Source organism: Xiphophorus maculatus, chromosome 5 (genome assembly GCF_002775205.1).
Source record: "Xiphophorus maculatus strain JP 163 A chromosome 5, X_maculatus-5.0-male, whole genome shotgun sequence".
Taxonomy (NCBI): Eukaryota; Metazoa; Chordata; class Actinopteri; order Cyprinodontiformes; family Poeciliidae; genus Xiphophorus; species Xiphophorus maculatus.
The window spans coordinates 15,519,898-15,540,200 of record NC_036447.1 but is presented as its reverse complement, the minus strand read 5'-3'; the positions used below and the strand labels follow the sequence as shown (position 1 = coordinate 15,540,200).

General features: G+C 36.7%; 4 protein-coding genes across 5 annotated transcripts in view; 2 read left to right on the top strand and 2 right to left on the bottom strand.

Moving 5' to 3' along the window:
- Window positions 1–1,635: 1,635 nt before the first annotated feature.
- On the top strand, window positions 1,636–8,241 carry LOC102228128 (neuromedin-K receptor-like). Its single transcript, XM_005807136.2, has 5 exons — window positions 1,636–2,160; window positions 3,421–3,609; window positions 3,754–3,904; window positions 6,187–6,383; window positions 6,470–8,241. Exons 1-5 carry the CDS (start codon window positions 1,778–1,780, stop codon window positions 6,690–6,692), a joined length of 1,143 nt encoding a protein of 380 aa, XP_005807193.1. The 5' UTR covers window positions 1,636–1,777; the 3' UTR covers window positions 6,693–8,241.
- Window positions 8,242–8,506: 265 nt separating this feature from the next.
- Window positions 8,507–10,859, bottom strand: LOC102216516 (ecto-ADP-ribosyltransferase 5-like). Its single transcript, XM_014471799.2, has 3 exons — window positions 10,582–10,859; window positions 9,781–10,496; window positions 8,507–8,889 (listed from the first exon to the last, which is right to left on the bottom strand). Exons 1-3 carry the CDS (start codon window positions 10,639–10,641, stop codon window positions 8,820–8,822), a joined length of 846 nt encoding a protein of 281 aa, XP_014327285.1. The 5' UTR covers window positions 10,642–10,859; the 3' UTR covers window positions 8,507–8,819.
- A 327-nt stretch (window positions 10,860–11,186) lies between these two features.
- LOC106699867 (T-cell ecto-ADP-ribosyltransferase 1-like) lies at window positions 11,187–14,891 on the bottom strand. The gene is made up of 3 exons (XM_014471810.2): window positions 14,586–14,891; window positions 13,785–14,500; window positions 11,187–13,322 (listed from the first exon to the last, which is right to left on the bottom strand). The coding sequence occupies exons 1-3, from the start codon at window positions 14,643–14,645 to the stop codon at window positions 13,247–13,249; spliced, it is 852 nt and encodes a 283-aa protein (XP_014327296.1). The 5' UTR covers window positions 14,646–14,891; the 3' UTR covers window positions 11,187–13,246.
- A 623-nt stretch (window positions 14,892–15,514) lies between these two features.
- Window positions 15,515–20,303, top strand: part of primpol (primase and DNA directed polymerase) — a 7,676-nt gene continuing 2,887 nt past the window's right edge. The window contains exons 1-7 of one of the 2 annotated variants that reach the window (XM_023333877.1): window positions 15,515–16,145; window positions 17,569–17,761; window positions 17,844–17,938; window positions 18,041–18,179; window positions 19,564–19,711; window positions 19,795–19,891; window positions 19,972–20,096. In XM_023333877.1, coding sequence (XP_023189645.1) covers window positions 17,588–17,761; window positions 17,844–17,938; window positions 18,041–18,179; window positions 19,564–19,711; window positions 19,795–19,891; window positions 19,972–20,096 — 778 coding nt within the window. In that variant the 5' untranslated portion in view covers window positions 15,515–16,145; window positions 17,569–17,587. Of the gene's footprint in view, window positions 17,762–17,843; window positions 17,939–18,040; window positions 18,180–19,563; window positions 19,712–19,794; window positions 19,892–19,971; window positions 20,097–20,303 lie in introns of both variants that reach the window. The other variant, XM_014471809.2, reaches the window with a different exon arrangement.

The following is a 20,303-nucleotide window of genomic DNA, read 5'->3' as shown; positions in this document are numbered from 1 at the left end:
CCCCGGGGCCGTGGGACTTTGCAGGCTGCATGACAAAGATGCAACACTAAAGGGTTTCATATTCATTTTGTCATCGCTCTGATGCTTTTCACTTTTTCTGTATGCATTATGATCTTCTTTATTACAGTTTTTGTATCTTTGTTCTGCGTGTGTTTTTGTGGTGGTTTGTGATCTCCAAACATACGTTATCTTTTCACTGTGCTAATTTGGTTTTGTGTTTGTTTACACTGTCTCTTTTCAGATGAATCTATCTGTTTCTGATGTTTCTGCTTCCAATGTTTACTAATTGGAAACCCCTGAGGCCTTCACAGAACAGTTGCAGTTATTGATATCATATTATAACTCCATCTGTCATATTATAACAGATGGACAGATTTACTAGTGACTCCTGTAGTAACTAGTTGCATTGAATTCTATTTAGACTTATCAGAGTATATTAATGTCACTGTTGTAAATTTGTATGTCATTTGAAATAATTGTGCACTAATTTGTAATTTTTCCTTTTTCTTTTTTAAACAACAACAGCAACAACAGTAAATGTCACGTTAAGTTGAGAAAAAGGCACAAAAGTTCATTTTGTAACAGGTAATCCTCACTCATGTGACTGAACCTTGAACTTAATCTTCTGTTTATACAAACCTCCAGTAAGGATTTTAGACGCACAAAGATAAGGAGAGCTCTCCACCTGAATTGCATGAATTGTTCATATTGTGTTCTGTCTGCCTGACCTTCTAAATTCTCTTTATGTACTTTCATTATAAGCGACTATGTCCGCATGTTTACATTGTTGGTGTAAAGATGGATCTTTATGATATTCTTTCAATCTACATTTATTTTCCAATTAGAATCCTCAATAATCTGCAAATTTCTTAAATTTTGTGTCAGATAATTAAATTGGAGTTTTAATGAATCAGCAGTTTTAATCAAAGCAAACAGATTATCAGCACTGCAACACACTTTATCTGTTGTCATGACAAAATGTGAATCGCATGCAGAAATCACATTGTGGATGGTTTATGTATAAATTAGGTTAGAGTGCTACATGGCTCAGTAGAGCAATTGCACTATGCATAGGTTTCAGTTCACAGCACAGTAGCCCTTGGTTTGATCACTTGTTGCACGTCTTCAAAATTTTTCTCTTTGCCATCCCTCCTGTCCAACTACTAAATAAAAGCAACAGAAACCTCTTTTAAAAATAGTTTCTCTATTAAAAGAAACATTCCAAGACAGAACAAACCAAGGATTTTCATCATGTGCTTTACAGTGAGATTATGATTATATAACCAGCATTCATAAAACCCCACATATCTGAGCTTTGCCAAAGGATTAACGGTATCACATCCAGAGCAACCCCTAACACCTCAGATGCCTTTAGGACAGGGAATAATCGTTTTATAACCCTCGAATGAAAGCTTGCCAGCTTTTATTTTGAAAAGAGAAACTAATATTGTCCATTCAGTTTTCAAGTGAGGCTTAGTGATCATATTTACATTTCATCTTGATCTTTTATGCACTATTCTCTGAGACATAAACAACCTGTGCTTGGACTATAAAAACATAATGACTGGAGGATTTATTCTTAGGACTGTGTGAGGGGGCTAGCGGGAGTAATTTATGATGCGTTTCCCTCAGGTCCCACCTAAGCCCCTTTTAACTCACGACGCGTGGGGTACGCCCACTCCATTTCTGCCGCGCTGCGCTCCAAGCATCAGGACCACTCTCTCCTTCCCATCAGAGTCATTTCGGAGCAGGAGATCCCTCTGAGGACCCTCGGGGAATGGCCCCTGAACGGGATGGCTCCAACACCACCACCACGGCCACCAGCAGAGTCTTGGCCAACCAGTTCGCGCAGCCCGCGTGGCGCATCGCGCTCTGGTCCGTGGCATACGTCACAGTGCTGGCAGTGGCCGTCTTCGGCAATTTGATTGTAATTTGGATCATTCTTGCTCACAAGCGGATGAGGACTGTCACCAACTACTTCGTACTGAACTTGGCTTTCTCTGACTTCTCCATGGCTGCCTTCAACACCCTCATCAACTTCATCTACGCAGCCCACGGTGACTGGTACTTTGGAGACGTCTACTGCAGGTTCCACAACTTCTTCCCAGTCACGGCTGTGTTTGCCAGCATCTACTCCATGGCAGCGATTGCCTTAGACAGGTAGGGCAACACAAAACAATTCACAGTGTGCTTTAGCCGTAGTTGATTGGACAGTGCATGTGATAACTCTGATCCCTGGAAAAACTAAATAAAAGCATTTGGTTTCAGTTTATTTCATTGTAAGTCACATCAATATTTTTTAACGTCGTGACAGCAATAAATCACAATCTGACTATTCTTCCCACAACTTAGCAGAGAAAAGAAGTACATTTTGTCATTTCTGTGTTTTATGTTTAAATGTGTACAATTATTCTTATGAACTAAACCCAGAAACCAAAAATTTTGTACATCAAGAAAAATTATTTTAACTCCGATTTCTTTGAAAGTGGCTCAAACTCAGTCAGCTTGGACCAAGTTAACATCAGTTTTCATGAGATTTAGTTTGTGTAGTTTGTGTATTTTAGTAATAGATGATGTTTCAGGTCATTTTGACCTGAAAAGGATGTTTTCGTACTATCTTATCATTTCCTATAAATAACATTGGTAAATATTGGTTATCATCCATAACAGCAATATTAATGTCAGAAATTAATATTGGCCCAAATGTTTCAGTATTTTCAGGCCCGTGTTTTCAATGCAGATAATTATTTTCCCTCTATCCTTCTAGTTTTAATCATTAGCCTGTAACTTAATTATAAGTTACAGACAATCCTTTGCCTAGTTTTAATAATGTCAGGATTCTTGTCGGACATTTTCTTTGCTTGATTAATGGCAATAATTTTAGATTTCTGAAATCAGATAACATCTTTTCTACAAACACAGGATACGTCTCTAGTACGTTAAGAAATCAAAAACTAATCACTGCAACTTTTCAAGGTAAATTTCTGAAACAAAGATATACGTTCCTAAATTCAGGTGGCGACTTTATTTTGGAGAGTTGGTGGAGGACAACCTATGTTCAGGTTTAAGAAAGTCAATTTTTAGAAACGTGCTTACATTTGACCACAGTTCCCTTGTGTTCCCGTTTTAAACTGCGTGATTGTGAGCGTGAGTGGGAATAAAAATACCAATAGGTATTTCGTTCCATATAACACAGTAGTGTAACCGGTAAACCTTTTATGGATGCAAAAGCAAGAACCCCCCACTTGATGACTTTGTGTTTCTGTGTTTGATATGATGTAAAGCACTTTGAAATTTCTTGCTGCTGAAATGTGCTGTACAAATAAAATTTGATTGATTGATTGATTGATTGATTGATTGATTGATTGATTGATTGATTGATTGATTGATTGATTGTGTATTGTGATGTCCAACAAACAGATACATGGCCATCATTCATCCTCTGAAGCCTCGTCTGTCGGCTAAAGTCACACTAGGAGTTATCTTCTGCATCTGGACCCTAGCTGTGGCTCTTGCCTTCCCTCTCTGCTACTTCTCCACCACCAGAACTCTACCAGGGAGAACCTTCTGTTATGTGGCCTGGCCCCGCATGGTGGACGACCCCTTCATGTGAGGTTACACTGACGGCAATCATCATTATTAGAATTTCTAGAAGACTGTCAGTTTTAGCAGATCTAGCAGATTCTCCCTTTTAACATTTTGTCCGTCACATGCTCTGGGGAATCTTGGTAATGTATGTCTTTATTTGTCCAGGTATCACATCATAGTTACTGTCCTGGTTTATATGCTGCCGTTAGCTGTGATGGGCATTACTTACACCATAATTGGAGTGTCGCTGTGGGGAAGTGAGATCCCAGGAGACTCATCTGAAAACTATCATGCACAACTACGGGCTAAAAGGAAGGTAATGTAAATATCTATCAACATGACTTTTTATAATCCTATGGTTTCTTTTTTGGCTTGTCTTGTATTGTAAACACTGAAACCATATGGAAATGAAATATTTGATCAGAAATCAATCAATTTGGACAGAAAAACATCTAATTATGACTTGCACCTGTAGTTATACACCTTTAAATTCATGTTTTTAACTGTTTTTGTTGATGTATTACCTTAACTGACAAATACACAGGGAGATTATGAGAAGGAACTTGAAGCCCACAGGACGGCATCTGCACACTAAACCTTAAGTCAGTACTTAGGAAAAATACAAGCGGCAACTGGCAGCATTCATAGTCAGTTATCCAACAGTGGAAGTCATAAAACTGACCAAATGAAAACAAGATATCAATCTTTGATCATCTAAAAAGACATTGAAATCTCTGCTGATCTCCAAATGATCTTTGGAGAGGTTTTCTAAGACACAACAAGAAAACAATGGGCTTTGTATGACGTGATAAGGACTAGTTTTGAATATGCATAAAACTTGTGCAATATCTTGCAGATTTTGTTTGGCACACACATTTAAAAACTGGACGTATTGGCTGGTTGTGGGCAGTTTGAAATGTAGAATTGATTTCTCACACTGTGAAAAAACTAAGAAATAAAAAAACCCACTACTGATAAACAAATGTACCAAATGTTGTTGTGTAATTCTGAAGGCTGCACTGCAAGACAAGTGATTAAATGCTGTTTGTCATCATCCGCCACTGAATAGTGTGGAAGCTTCTCTGTGGGCTGCAAAGGGATTAGGGACGCCACAGCTGGGAATGTGAATCTATCGAGACAGCTCAGGGATTATTCCCAACAGTGAATTTCATTGATGAACTTTAAAAATACAGCAACAGTATAATCTGGTTCTCATTCAAAAGATGTTATGACACATCATAAAAATAGAAGGGATGAAAACAATTTCTTTTTTTTATGTTCCATCTATTTTTTTAAGTTGTTGGTAGTTTATTAAGAAACTAAGTAACCTTAAAAACAAAATGCTGATTGAGCATGATAAAGAGAGAGGTGGTTATTATAGTACCTTTGGAAATCAGAGGCTCCAGTTTTTGGTTGGTCTGGGCTGAAAAATATAAGAAATTTAATGTCAAGAACATGAACATCAGGTAAAATGCAAAAGTTCAAAGTCATTATCCAGGGCGCATCTCTGTATTGTTCTCTATCAATCCGGCCTCTCCTCATTCCAGCTGTGGGCCTGCAGGGGCCAATGCGTCATTGCCGACCTTTCTCTGTACTCTGGTGGCAACCTTTTGGCTTGATGGAAACATCAGCAACCTCAAAATATCAAAGTTCAAAATTGGCAAACTATAGACCAACAAGCAGCTTTAAACCTTTTTAAACTTTGTTATGAATAGCCCCATTACAATTTTTAGAACTATTGTGGCAATATTTGTTCACTTTTCAGTTGCAGCCAAGTAACAAGAATCTTTTTTTTTCTGCAACTAAATTTTTCTCTTTTTTAGATTTTTTCAAAACCACTTTTTTAAATGACAATATCCAACCGATGTACTAAAGTCACACTGTGTGACTTCAAGTACATTCAATATGTATTTGAAGGCACTGATTGTTTTAAAAGTTATTGCTGTGGATTTATCTGGGTAAAATCTAGTTAGTTGAATCTAATTAGTTTAGTTGGTCAATAATTACTTCCTACTTTGGTCTTCAGTAGATTTCACTGGAGTCTCTAAGTCCTTCATGATTTCGGCATGGCAACTATGAGCAGATATCTCAAAAATGTGTGCAGAGGGAGGATGACAGCAAGCACAAGAACTAGAGTTAGAAAAATAACCTGAGTTTATATTGATGCTCATATCTGTGAATTTCTAATCCTCATCACCTTCAAAGCCCTCCATAATCTGGTCCCCTCACACCTCTCTGACCTGCTCCATCTTTCAAGCCTTTTTCTTTCCTTTTTCTTTTTTCTTTAAGAAATATATCAGCTGGGTTGGGGACTACTAGTGGAAATTAGCACTAACAGCAATAACCTGATACAGTGCATCTCTCCTCTTGCGGTTAATGCATACTGTAAAATAAATCATTAATCTTACTCCCTCAACCCATCCGTGATTGTTCTGATTGCTTGTGGTTACTATTGTTGTTGTCTTTAATCTTTATTACCGCACAGTGTCTTTGAGTGTCTTGAAAAACGCTTCATAAATAAAGTATTATTATTATTAATTTGATTGTAGTAAATAATACCTTCTATAATTTTTTGCCTTTTTCTGCTTCTTTATTGAGGTGGTGAAAATGATGATCATTGTGGTGGTGACGTTTGCCCTCTGCTGGTTGCCATATCATGTCTACTTCATTGTGACCGGTCTCAATAAACGTCTGATCAAGTGGAAGTACATCCAGCAGATTTACCTGTCAGTGCTTTGGCTGGCCATGAGCTCCACCATGTATAATCCCATCATCTACTGCTGCCTCAACAGCAGGTTGGTATAAAAAAAAAAAAAAAACACTCAACAGTACATCTAAACATCTTACAAGCACATTGAGACATTGTTTGTTTTTACTGCAGATTCAGGGCTGGCTTCAAGCAGGTCTTCCGCTGCTGTCCCTTCATCCGGATGTCAAGCTACGACGAGCTGGAGCTCCAAAGCACCAGACTTCGGCCGTGTCACCAGAGCAGCATGTGTACCCTGTCTCGAGTCGACACCAGCATCCTGAGCAAAAGCAAGAGTATTTGTTCCCGAGGAAACAGGTCAAAGGCAAACTCTGAGCAGAATAATAAAGACAGCTAGACTTCATGGGACTCTTTCTCGTTTCCTGCTCAGAATATGATGTTTACAGTGTTTTATGTATATAAGTGTTTGGTATTTTGACAACTTGTGTTATTTTTTAAACTTCTTGCATATCTTTCCAGACAATTAAGACTAGATTACAAGCAGATTAAGGCTGGAAAAGAGTTACTAGGATTTTGTTGCACTGATAGTGAGAAAATCTCAAAGCCAAGTCTTCAGCAGAACCATAGGACCATAAGATTTGCCACCCAAATCTTAAAAATGGAGAAGTAGTTGCTCCACCTCTTCCATTGTCCAGACGCCTTTGCTGTGAGACACACTTCCTCCGAAAACAGGAAAGTTGCACTGATAGTGCTTTGGCTTTGCACTGATGACACACATGGGGGTTGACAATAGACCATCTGAGATAACAACTAGCTAAAAGAAAGACATTAATGCTGGTGTTGACAGCATACGGGACTATATTATAATAGGTTTGTGGAACCAGTATAAAATAAAACTCACAAGAAGACTGGTGGTTTGGAGGATAAAGACAGAAATAATAGACAGATCATCTTAACCACAACCCAAAATGTCTTTGGCATCCACTTAAAAATCTATTTTTGATTTCAAAATAAGCACTTGAAAGGTTTTCTTTAAATTTTCCCAAATTAAAATTTAGTACTACTTAAACACTCAAGTTGAAGGGAAACTTACAAAATGATTCCTTTCCATTTATGGAAATTCTTATTTCCCCTGAGAAAAAACTCATTGGCTTAATGAGAATTATTTTGAAATCTGCCAGGAGTATGAATAATTTTAGGCTTAACTGTATCATGTCGTAACATACAGGAGTGCATTTTTCACCTGCGACAACATACCAGGAGTTACCGTTACATAAATTAACGAACATCTTTGAATGATACGTAGCATATTTTCACCGATTTTCATTTATTTTCAGATAAATATATATATTTTTCTACCTGCGGTCCATTTTTTTGTTGCTTGATGTCCAGTCTAATAGTTTTTATTCTTCTCAGTGAAATGTGTTGTGGAAAAAAAAAATTGCTGCAAAACACTTCAAAATTCCTATTTCCATGTCAGTGAAAGGGAAATGTTAGTGCACTGGCGTTTCATTAACATGTATAATATTTTGTATATACATGCTTTTTCGTGATGCATTTAAAGAGAAGAGTTGCTACATGTCGAGTAAAGCCTGTTAATGATTTGTAGAATGGTTTTATTTCTGTTTGAGGTATATTTCTTTATGTGTTAAACATCAGTGGTTGTTAATCCCTAAGAAAGAGTTTTGTTAATACAATTTAAACTGTTCCAGTAGTCTGTTAGATCTGTTTCTTTGCACCATATCACACAGCTAAAATATTCTTGAGGTGGTTTCATAGAGATGACTCTGAGTTCAATGTTCTCCAATAGTCTCCACAGTCACCAGATCTCAAACCATTAGAGGAACTTTGGTATGTGGTGGATGCAGCTGAGCATCGTGAATGTGCAGCCAGCGTGGTGAAGTAGCTATTATCAATCAATGAAGTGCATTTGTATAGTACATGTCAGAAACAAGGGCTTTACCTCATGAAAACATAAACAACATGCATGTCATGTCATGTCATGTCATGTCATGTCATGTTGAATTTATGGCACAAAGTTAAAGCGGTTCTGATGGATTATTTTTTCACTTGTGTTGAATGAGACCTTAACCGTTCATCCATCTATTATCGACGCCATCTTACCTCAACCATTACTCTGTAATTCTGTGAACCAGAAAAGTATTATATGAGGTGAAAACGTTTCAGAATGACTGTTTCCAACCAAATGAGAACAGTTTTAGCTCACTGAGTATTTTATTACATGTGAACAATTTTACACATCATACACTTTACTTGGCAGAGATGCAAACAGAAAGATAGATCAAGACATATTAAAATCATACAAGATGTGAAATTTTACAAGATAGGAAGGATCAGGTCATCAGATTGTGATCATTGTTGTAAAACATTCATGTTAGGGATGTTTACAGATTTATGATAACTTGACAGACTGAAGTCCCACAGCAGTCTCTTCATTACATTGCAGTAGAGCATATTTCACTCAGCCAGCATATTTCTGGCTGAGCGATTATTTGTTCTAAAGTTACATCAAAAACAAAGTTACAAACAGAAGCACAGAAAAAAATGACAGAGTGGAGATCTCAGCTGCAGACCTGTGGAGAACAGCAAAGAGTGAGTTGAAAGATTTATTATTTTATCTTTTTGTTCTTTTGCAATGTTTTCATAGTGACATGTTCTCATGGGTTGACAGATTCAACTGTTTTCTTACTTTTTGAGGGATTTGAGATAGATTTGCATCTACACTCAACACTGGATTTTTTACTAAGATTAAAAAGACACATTAACTTTTTGACTTTTGAAAATCATGGGTTGCAGTGTCTTTTATTCAGTTATGCCAGAATAACAGGGGCTGATCACAAATGCTCGTCAGACTTCTCAGATTATCATTTTTAAACTTTAATTCTCCGTTAACTCCACAACTTTGGGATACTTTGTGTGGCTCTATCACATTAAATCCTAGTAAAACACACTGAAGCTGGTGTCTGAAATTTCAAAAATATGAAAAGGAAAAACATTTTAAGGTACTGTTTTTGCTAAGCAGGAGTCTAGCTACGCTTACTTTCTACATTGACCAACCATACTATAATAGGTACTAACATGATTATTGCATGTAAATAGTGAACTGATTCTGAATGACGTTGAGAACAGATTAATAAATAGTGCAATCCCAAAACAAAACAAAGTTCATGAAAAAGTAAATGCAGTTTATTGTGATTTTTTAAAATACAGAACAAATAACTGATTGCAAGATTTAAAATTTCTTTCATTTGGGATAATTATGATTTCTTGTAACTTAAGTATAGATGAGAGCTTGTATTTTTTTAAATAAAGGAATCTATACCTGTTTTCATCATACCAAATGTTTTCTGATGAAAAGAGTTCATCGAGAAATCAGAGGTTTTTCTATAGTTCTAATGTGAATATTTGTGAAAAATGGACTTCAGTTAAATGTTGGACTTTGATGAAAACTCAATGTGTCTTACCTTAAAAACATGACACAGTTGTGGTTGCTTTGCAGATCAGAATGGCTCAAAACAACTTCTGTGTAATCATCGTCGTCTGTGGTCTTTTTGTCTATTCTCTCCACAGTGAAGACTTCAGCTGGAGATAGGAGTATTTCACCAATCTTTCTCAGACAAAGTTGGTCCTCCAGGTTGACATAGAAGCAAGTTTTTATTTTAAGAATGGTTAAGTCGTACAAATCTACTAAGCTTAAATCTGAGTCGACAACTGTGAAACTTGCTAACCTCACTTTGGAGTTTATTTCTGGTGCTTTTCCGTTAAATCCTTTGGTGAAAAATACCTCTCTGCACTCCTTTGGCTTCAGCAACATCATGGAATCCATCAGCAGGAAATGAAGAGCCTTGAAATGGAAGTCCTTTTCATACGTGGTCACATTCACCATCATTGTCTCCACTGCATTGTTCAGCTCATTTAAAAACTCTGTATCTCCATAGTGATAGATGGAGAGGGCAGAAGTGTGGTCTTCAGTCCCACCAGGAATCTGTGAGGTACAGTTATTACTTGTTCTCTGAGCTTCCCATTTTTTCCAGGCTTTCTGCAGTTTCTCACTTTTGCCAAGCTCTTCTTTTAATAGATCAGGAGTAAACTTCTCCATGGCTTCTTTACGACATCCATCATACTGGTCGTCAATAACAGGTGAGGATGGATCCAACAGTTTGACATCACTCAGGGAAACCTTTCAAATCAATGATCACAGGATGAAAGACTTTTACTGATATGACTGCTTTAAATGTTTCCTGAAAGAGACAAAAAATACTTACTTGGCTGAAGAAAAATGAGAATATGAATGCGTCCAAAAGCAATTTTCCCCTGCCAAACATGTTAGAGTCCTATTCTTCAAACTGCTTTAACAGAAGGAAAAGTCTCTTTACTCAGTCCAGACAGTACACGAGCAGGTTCAGATTTTCTAAAACAAATCAGCTTGTAGCACATCTGAGCTAATTTTCCTAGAATGCAGAGCTCCCTTTTCTCTTTAATCAAAGAGAAACAGCACTGCAATGGTAAACCAAAGGATTGGAAGCTGCCAGGGTGTGGCTTTTACTCTCAAAGCTTTTTTTTTTAATGAACTGCAGGCCATTACTTAAGGAAGTGAAACTATTTATCTCACTAAGGAAGTATGCACTGTCAAAAATGCATGTTGTTCGCTCACTTTGGAGTGATTAAACTTGTATCAATTGCTGCAATCGAAACATAAAGATGAAAAAGCACCATGATTATCCTCTCTACGACTAGCAGCAACTTCATGAGCAAAAACAAGAGCATCCAGGTAAATGGGTTGATATTCAGTGAACATTCAACATGCCTTCACAATTCATATTAGATTATATAACATTTATATCAGAGTCTGAAGCAATAAATAAAGCAGTTCTATCTCAGTAAATCTTTTATTCATTTTTGAGCGATTTCACACAGTCAACATGGTTTACTTGACAGAGGAGGAAACAGAACAAGAATAGAAGAAGATTTCCATTACATCAGAGGCTTCATGTTAGCGGTCACTGTAAACAGTGACCAAAAATACTATTGGTTCTGATGTTTACAGCTTAATTTTCCTTCAGAACTCAAGATAACAGCCATGTGAAAAGCTTCATTTTAAGCTGACACAAGAGAAAAATGCATTCCTTCAGTGAACCCAAGAAAATAGGTTCAGTGACCTTAAGTTCATGCCTGGAATGGTAAATTCCTCTTTTCTGTAACAAGTTGCTTCTTCTTTTACTTCCACATCTCATTTGCAGTCAGTTTCCGCTGGAATAAGCATAGTGTGTGCTTGTAGTAACCTCAACTAAAAATAACTATTTTGTTTTGTCAGAAGAACAACCCCCTGCTGTATGAGAAAGGTCATTCATCAGCCTTTTTTTCTTTATTTTTCATCTAGGAAGCCTTGGTGAAGTTAAATATTTCCTGATTTCCCACTAAAGGCATACACAGCATAAAAAAGGCAGAGTAATATATATGTATATATCTTTTCTAAAGAAAAACATAAAGTTTCCATGTGAATGTGATTACTCATGGGGATTTGGCATTAAATTTAACTATGAGAAATAGGGGAGAGTTGGATGATTTGCGACAGCAGAGAAGTTGTGCCATTCCTTGTTTCTAGGAAACCATGGGAGTAATTGGTCATTTGACCTCTCATTTTCGAAGACTCAGCTGTTTTATTCATTCTAAAAAAAGATAACCTTCATTCAAATGGTGAAGACACATTCAAGTAAAAAAATATATATATATTATGGGTTAGGATTAAGGTTTTTTGATTTTGTGTGTGAACCGTTGAGGACAAGTTTGAAAACATTTTTCACATGTTTCTTGCTTTTGCAGGGTATACTATGAGTTTATGTAGCTAGCATGATGTTAGCTCAAAACTGCTGGATGATGCAGTTTTGCTTTAAAGTCGCTTCAAGTAAAAACTGGCACAAACTCGCCTCACTCTACCCTATGTGATACATGTAAAAATACATGTTATGCTCATGACAAATGCAATTTCGGTGAATTTTGACGGTATAATATGTAAAACATATACTGAAACATATACTGAAACTGAAGCACATGTGAAACCGCTGCAATTACATGTGAGGCTCATGTGTAATCACACATGGCATCTAAAATCTATAGCTTTTCTTGTAAAATGTGCAATCTGAACACAGTCGCAACAGTTATGCATTCAAACAACAGTCTGCAGATTGGTATGTGTCTCGCTCAAAGATGCTTCAACAAATTGTGAGCAAAGCTGGAGTCAAACACACAACCTATCAACATGCAAATGTTGGCACACATTTCACATGCGACAAAAAGCACAGTCGAAATAGTTTTTATCAAAATGTATAACTTGAAAAACATGCATTTCACTTGTTGGAACATTCGCAGATATTTTATATATTGAAATGATATTACATAGAAACATGCAAAGCTTGTTGACAAAAATTCCACATGTGACAGTAAAAATGTGTTAAAAATGAATAAAGCCATATGTGCAGCATTCGCATATGGGAACATTTTCATATTTGAAACAGGTGGGGAACATTCCACATATGCAACATTTTCCTACAGGCATTTCCCATGTGGATTTTTTTTTTTTACCATATTTGAAATATATTGTGATCACATTTCCCATTTTGCATCAATTATTTTCTCCAATGTTTTCAGCTGTCATCAAATGTGAACCATGCTTTGACATGGTTTTGATTTATGATCACAAGAAGGGAGGAATAGTGACATTCCTCCATCCACTATCAAATGATGAAAACACAACTTCAGATGTTTTTATTCTGTAATGAACATTTTTTTTTGTCTACTATTATAATCATGTCCGAGAATTATTGTTGTGCTAGATGACAAATTTCTACTAAACGACTATGGTTACTAAACAGACCTTCTTTAATTAGCAGAACTTTATTTTTCTCTTCCAGAGATGTCTGGGTTGCTTTCTTAAAGACACGTGTAATATAAAGGAAATGCCACAAGCAGAGGAAGGAACAAATGGGTGGAGATGTCAGCTGCTGACCTGTAGAGATAAAAATAGATGGAGTTAGAGACAAGTCACAAGTCATTTTAAATTTACAAAAATCCTTGTTTTCTATTAAGCTTAAAGAAGTTAGGTTTTACAATGTAGCAGCACGTTCTGTTGTCTCACTTGTTTTGTAGCCAGGGCAATAGAGATTTTTGAAGAATAAGCAACATTTGAGTCTATACCACAAGCTACATTAGACGTGATTGGATCGCAAGTGCACTGGTCGACCAGTGCACTTAAAATAATATATTGCTTTCAATATTCATTATATGCATATGACTGAAAAACACAGGTGCCTGAAATAAATATTCTTCTATAAAACACATTTACAACTCTTTTCTGATGAAAAGAGTTCATCGAAGAATCAGAGGTTTTCCTATAGTTCTAATGTGAATATTTGTGAAAAATGGACTTCAGTTAAATGTTGGACTTTGATGAAAACTCAATGTGTCTTACCTTGAAAACATGACACAGTTGTGGTTGCTTTGCAGATCAGAATGGCTCAAAACAACTTCTGTGTAATCTTCCTCATTTGCAGTCTTTTTGTCTATTCTCGCCACAGTGAAGACTTCAGCTGGAGATAGGAGTATTTCACCAATCTTTTTCAGACAAAGTTGGTCCCCCAGGTTGACATAAAAGCAAGTTTTTATTTTAAGAATGGTTACGTCGTACAGATCTGTAAAATCTAAATCTGAGTCGACAACTGTGAAACTTGCTAACCTCACTTTGGAGTTTATTTCTGGTGCTTTTCCTTTAAATCCTTTGGTGAAATATACCTCCCTGCACTCCTTTGGCTTCAGCAACATCATGGAATCCATCAGCAGGAAATGAAGAGCCTTGAAATGGAAGTCCTTTTCATACGTGGTCACATTCACCATCATTGTCTCCACTGCATTGTTCAGCTCATTTAAAAACTTTGTATCTCCATAGTGATAGATGGAGAGGGCAGAAGTGTGGTCTTCAGTACCACCAGGAATCTGTGAGGTACAGTTACTAATTGTTCTCCAAGCTTCCCATTTTTTCCAGGCTTTCTGCAGTTTCTCACTTTTGCCAAGCTCTTCTTTTAATAGATCAGGAGTAAACTTCTCCATGGCTTCTTTACGACATCCATCATACTGGTCGTCAATAACAGGTGAGGATGGATCCAACAGTTTGACATCACTCAGGGAAACCTTTCAAATCAATGATCACAGGATGAAAGACTTTTACTGCTATGACTGCTTTAAATGTTTCCTGAAAGAGACAAAAAATACTTACTTGGCTGAAGAAAAATGAGAATATGAATGCGTCCAAAAGCAATTTTCCCCTGCCAAACATGTTAGAGTCCTATTCTTCAAACTGCTTTAACAGAAGGAAAAGTCTCTTTACTCAGTCCAGACTATACACACGATCAGGATTATTGCTCAACTACTATATTCTGATGAGCTACAAATCCTCCTAAATCTGATCTTCGCCTTGCAGGCTGCAGATAACTGTACAAAGAGACAAACCTGAAGAAAGTACAAGAAAGATTCAAGGCTATCTCATAAGGATCTGCCCATGAACATTACACTGCAGTGGAGGGATTGATTTCTGCAGAGCTGTGAGAATACTTATCTACTGATGCAACTCCCCACTCTTTCCTGTGCAAGGAAACCCGACTACCAAGGGGAAAATTTCTGTGTAGTTATTGGTCAACTCTCAGGAAAGAATTTGAGCGCTCTCATGAACTTTCCTTTCTTTCTTTTTTTCCTTTTAGGGCACAAAGTTATAACAACATGTTCATCTACAGCACTGTACAGCAGTCTAACGCAAACAGAAGGGAACTACAGAGCTGACTACACCCTGCTATGACATCTATGCCAAGTTTATTGGAACAAAATGAGCATAAACATGTCCAGATGTTTTGACAGCAAGAACAGCCATCCCACTTTTTGTCTCTACTCTCAGTGAACTTTGAAGCATTAGTTATTCTTCTTCATCATGTTGTGCATTGACCATCTTCCCAATTGTTTTTATAATTTTTCTGGATATATATACGTATGTATGTATGTATGTATGTATGTATATATATATATATATATATATATATATATATATATATATATATATATATATAGACAAATCTAGGTACTTTTGTTGCCAAGATTTCCTTATGATGAAAATCAACACACATTAGCCCAAATTATTTGAAAGGCATATCTTCTCTTTGTTTGGGCTCACAGAGGATAAATGTCATGACCAAAATTTAAACTTTGCTTTTCAATTCTTAGGTATGAGACTACATCTCTGCAGTACAAGATTAATTTAATTTAATGCTTTTTACATATATTTTTCAGAGGTGTCAGGACTAATGCTGAAAACCTCAATTTGGACTTGTTTTTCGTCTTCCCAGAAATATATTTTTATCGCACAATGTTGGACAACAATGTCCATGAAATGCAACAAAAACTTTTTAAACTAACATTTTCGAAATTGCTGATATCAAGATCAACGTTAGAAATCAATTTTAGAGTTGCTTTTACTTTGAAAAGCTCCACCGGAAACGTATTAGTGAACGAAACCATAAGTTGTATGTGAGAGGGGGGGTGTACACAGTTATGGTTACGTTGGACTAACGAATAACATACAACTTTATACAATTTGTTAATTTTAAGACTGTTAGTGGCATTATAAGAGATGATAATGTTGAACTTACGATTGAAACTTGAGTTGTATATTTGCAGCTAAATCATGCGACTTGAGAAAGCCCATTTCCGGTTTGTGAAGCGCCAAAACAGAAACTTCTGTTTACGCCGAGTTATACACAGCAGCTGGAAGGAGGCTCGGAGAAAACAGGTGGACATTTTTTCGTAAATATAGCGTTAATGTAAGAAACCGAGCTACTAGGAGCGGAGTCTGTAAACTGTAAACTATTGAAGCTAACAAGTTGATTTATTACTACTTCCTGAGAGGAAAGTTTTTCTTCTTGAGGCTTCAGTTTTATTTATTTTTACTTTTCCAACCCCAAATCTAATTCAACCAAAATGTAGGTTTAGTTCTGCTTGAAATTTACCTTAAATAGGAAAAAACAACGTGTCTGAACCATTTTTAGTTTATGCTACATTCTTCTCTGTTGCTTTATTCAATATTACGTCATATTTGATATATTTTATTACAAGGTAATGCGGCTCAGTGAAGTAGAAGGAAACAGTTACATGTTGATCCAATGTTTATTATAAAACCTTCACTTTGCTGCAATCACAGCTGCAAGTGTTTTGGTGAGATTCCCATCATTATTGCACATAAAGACTGATATCTTTGCCCATTCTTCTTGGCAAAACGTTAAAGCTCAGTGAGGTTGGATGGGACTTCAGTCTTTGATTCTCAAATAGATGTAGGTTTTAACGTTAACTGGGCTTTTCTAACACATGAATAAGCTTTGACATCATAATTGTTGCTCTGTCTGTATGTTTATGGTTATTGTCCTGCTGGAAGGTGAGCAGGAAGAGATCTGCAACCTTTACAATCCTAAAAGCCAATTTTTGCTTTTTTTTGTTGCCATTTCTAATAGAATTCATTTTCACGAAAAATGTTTAATGGCCAGAATGTACTTTATTTTAATGAATGAATGAATACTTAATTTACAAGTCATTTAATATAGTGCAACATGATGCTTCAATATGAGTTCCTTTTGAGACCTTCACTGATCAACTGGGTTTATGAAATTACTCACAGATGGTCTATACTAATTGAGTCCCTTTGATTGTAAAAAGTTGCACTGGGTTTTATTGTAGGGAGTGAAAGTAAAAGGGTGTGAATATAAATTAATTCAGCACTCTGTAGATTTTTATTTGTAAAAGAAAAAAAACATTTACCATTTACTTCTTCACAAATATGCACTCCGTAGTGTTGGTCTATAAGGAATATGAATACTTTTCTTCGTAAATCCTGCAAAAAAGGCTAAATGATAAAAAAAAAGTCTAATCTGAGAAACTTCTTTTAGTCTTGCTGCTGTCTTATCATTAGCTATTAAAGTAGAGGATAGGATCAAAGTTTTTAAAAGTCTCATTTTAAAAAGTAAAAACTGAATTTTCTCACTGAAGGAAAATCAGTTTTACACATTTAAAATGTTACATGTTAACTCACCAAAGCCATACATTGTCATTGTTTATCAACACTTAGCATTTCCGTCCAAACTCTGTTTTCTTCTTATTTTGGGATTATCCTGTTAGAACAGAAAATTGTGCAACATCTCTTTTTTCATTGAATTGCATATAAGTGGTTAGCAGGACCTAAGGATGAGCAGGTGGGGTGAGAGGCTGAAGAAGGTGGAGCGCCTGGCTCAGTCGTTTCAGCAGAACCCCTTGACGACGCCATACAAACCTCGGCTGTGGCCGTACCAGCCCTCCTCTGTCTGGAAACTCTTCCCTCGACAAAACCTGGCCATCAGCTTCGCTCACAGCTGCAAAGAGGTACCTCTTTAACGAGCAACATGTAGTTTACTCTGTGTGTGGAGCGGAAGCAGCTGACGCGTGTCATTTGTTTGATTTACAGGCTGTTCATGTCTTTGCACTTGAAAAAGAAAAAGCTTCGTTGGGTCAAAGGATTTACCTGGTCACAAGTTACAGCGAGCTGTGGCATTATTACAGGTAATATACATAAATGTTTTTGCTACTGACTTTCTGTTGTTTTTGACTTTTTTTTACCTAACTAAAATCTTAAATGACCGTTTATACCTCTACATTTTCTAGGGTGTACCCGCAGTCCTTGATGCATTGTTATGAGGTGATACCAGAGGGGGCGGTGTGTAAGCTGTACTTTGACTTGGAGTTTCACAAACCCTCAAACAAAGGGTCTGATGGAAACTCTATGGTTTCCCTGTTCATCAAGGTTGGCAACATTTGAATGCTCATGATAATAATCAGACATCTCACACTTGTTAACATTCATATCATACAGTTTGCTTAAGGTCCTACTTCCAATGGTGTTTTGTCTATATTGAAAATTTTGCTTTAATAAAAGTTAATTGTTGAATTATTTTATTCAATTGCTGATAAGAAGTGAGATTTTTTTATAAAGAAGCTTAATGTGAAGCTTAATAATAGTGCCATGCTGTTTTATTCCTAACCCACTGGCCACATTATTAGGATTGCGTTACTAGTACTGGGTTAGATCCTGTCTTTCCTTCAGCTCTGCTTTAATTCTTCATGGCATTGCCTCAATATGGTGTCATTAACATTCCTCAGGAATTTTAGTCCATATTGACATATGGACATAGTGGCATCACTAAAATCCATGCTACAATCTTCTCATCTCTCCACATCTCAAAGGATCAGATTTGTGAAACTGGTGATTGTGGAGGCATTTTGGAGTACAGAGAACTCATTATTTTCAAGAAACTAGTTTAGTTTGATTTTAGCTTTGAAAGACATAACACTGCTGGAAGTAGGGATCAAAAGTTGGAGACTTTGTGTTCGTAAAGGGACTTCAACAAGTTTGTTGGGCTCAACTGGTACTAAAAAGCTAAAGTGTGCCAAGAAACCAACCACACCATTACATCACCACCAGCAGCTCGAAGCATTGATATAAGGCAGAATGGATCCATTATTTCATTTTTTTATGCCACAAGAGGACTCCACCATCTAAATGTGGCAGCTGCACTCAAATTTCTTTGGACCAAGCAATGTTTTTCAGTTCAATTATGATGAACAATTGTGGAATCTACCCTCAGTTTCCTGCAGATACAGAAAACTGTAGTTTTGGGGAAAAAATAGGGTTTTCCTGTAAATACAAGAGTCTGACAGGTGTGGCCTTCAGTATAATATTTTGCTTCAGCCCATCTGGTTGAAAGTTTGACCTCAGGTATGTTCAGAGCAGCTATTCCTCATATTGTTATTTGTAACGAGTGGCGCTACACTTGCCTTTCTGTCATGTGGAACCAGTCTCCCTGCTCTCCTCTGACTTCAGCATGGCATTCTTGTACATGCAACTGAAGATTTCTGAATATTTTTATAAAATCCAACCAATAATTGAGTGTGATGGTCATGTGTTATCAGATGTTTCAGAAATATTTACACCAAGAAAACGCAGTAAAAACCAATGTTTTGCTCATCAATTTGAACTTCAGGAAGTCGTCTTCCCCTGTATTCACTTGCTGCCTCTTGATTGGCTGTTTGTGGGAACAGCCAATCAACAGGTGATAAACAGGTGTATCTAATAAAGTGGCCCCTGAGTATGTTGCCTTAACACTGCCTTTGTTGGTGTGTGTTGGCAGTATGTCTGCAACAAGTTGGTGGAAGTTTATGGGATTGAATGCTCTGTGAAAAATGTGCTGAACCTGGACTCCAGCACAGAGGAAAAGTTCAGTCGACATCTTATCTTCATGCTACAAAGCGCAGCTTTTAAAGACAACATCCATGTTGGTATGTCGCGCCTCAGATGGAGACCATAAAATGGGGGGTTTCCTTTGATTATTGAGCTGATATTTCTTATTATTATCTTTTAGGTAGATTCATCCATGCTATTCTTCAACCCGTGATAAGCAAGCTCAAAAGCGACAGCCGTCTTCATAAAGAGGACATTTCACTGACAGACAACAGACAGTCCGTTTTCTTTTTAAGACTTGTCAAAATAAATGTCCACTTGTCATAACCTTGCATAATTCTTCTTCTTCTCATTGCAGCACAAATATTGATTCTGAACTAGCTCAGAGTCCAGATGCGAAAAGGCAGAAACAGGAAGTGAGAGATCTCAGCTTCCTGCTGGTGAAAAACAAGGACGGTCGTAGCGGTCTTTTTGTTGATCTGGGTGAGACGAACCACAGTGTTTTTATTGAGCAAAACAAAATTAAATAAACAAATTACTCAATATTAAATGTATTTAAATGTATTTATTTTTTTAGTTTAAAAAAATCAGGTTTTAGGATTAAGTTGATAAAAATATACCTAAAGTTTTCCAAGAAACATCAAAAATAAATATTGATTAGAACTTCTTTTTTGTTTGTTTGTTTTAATA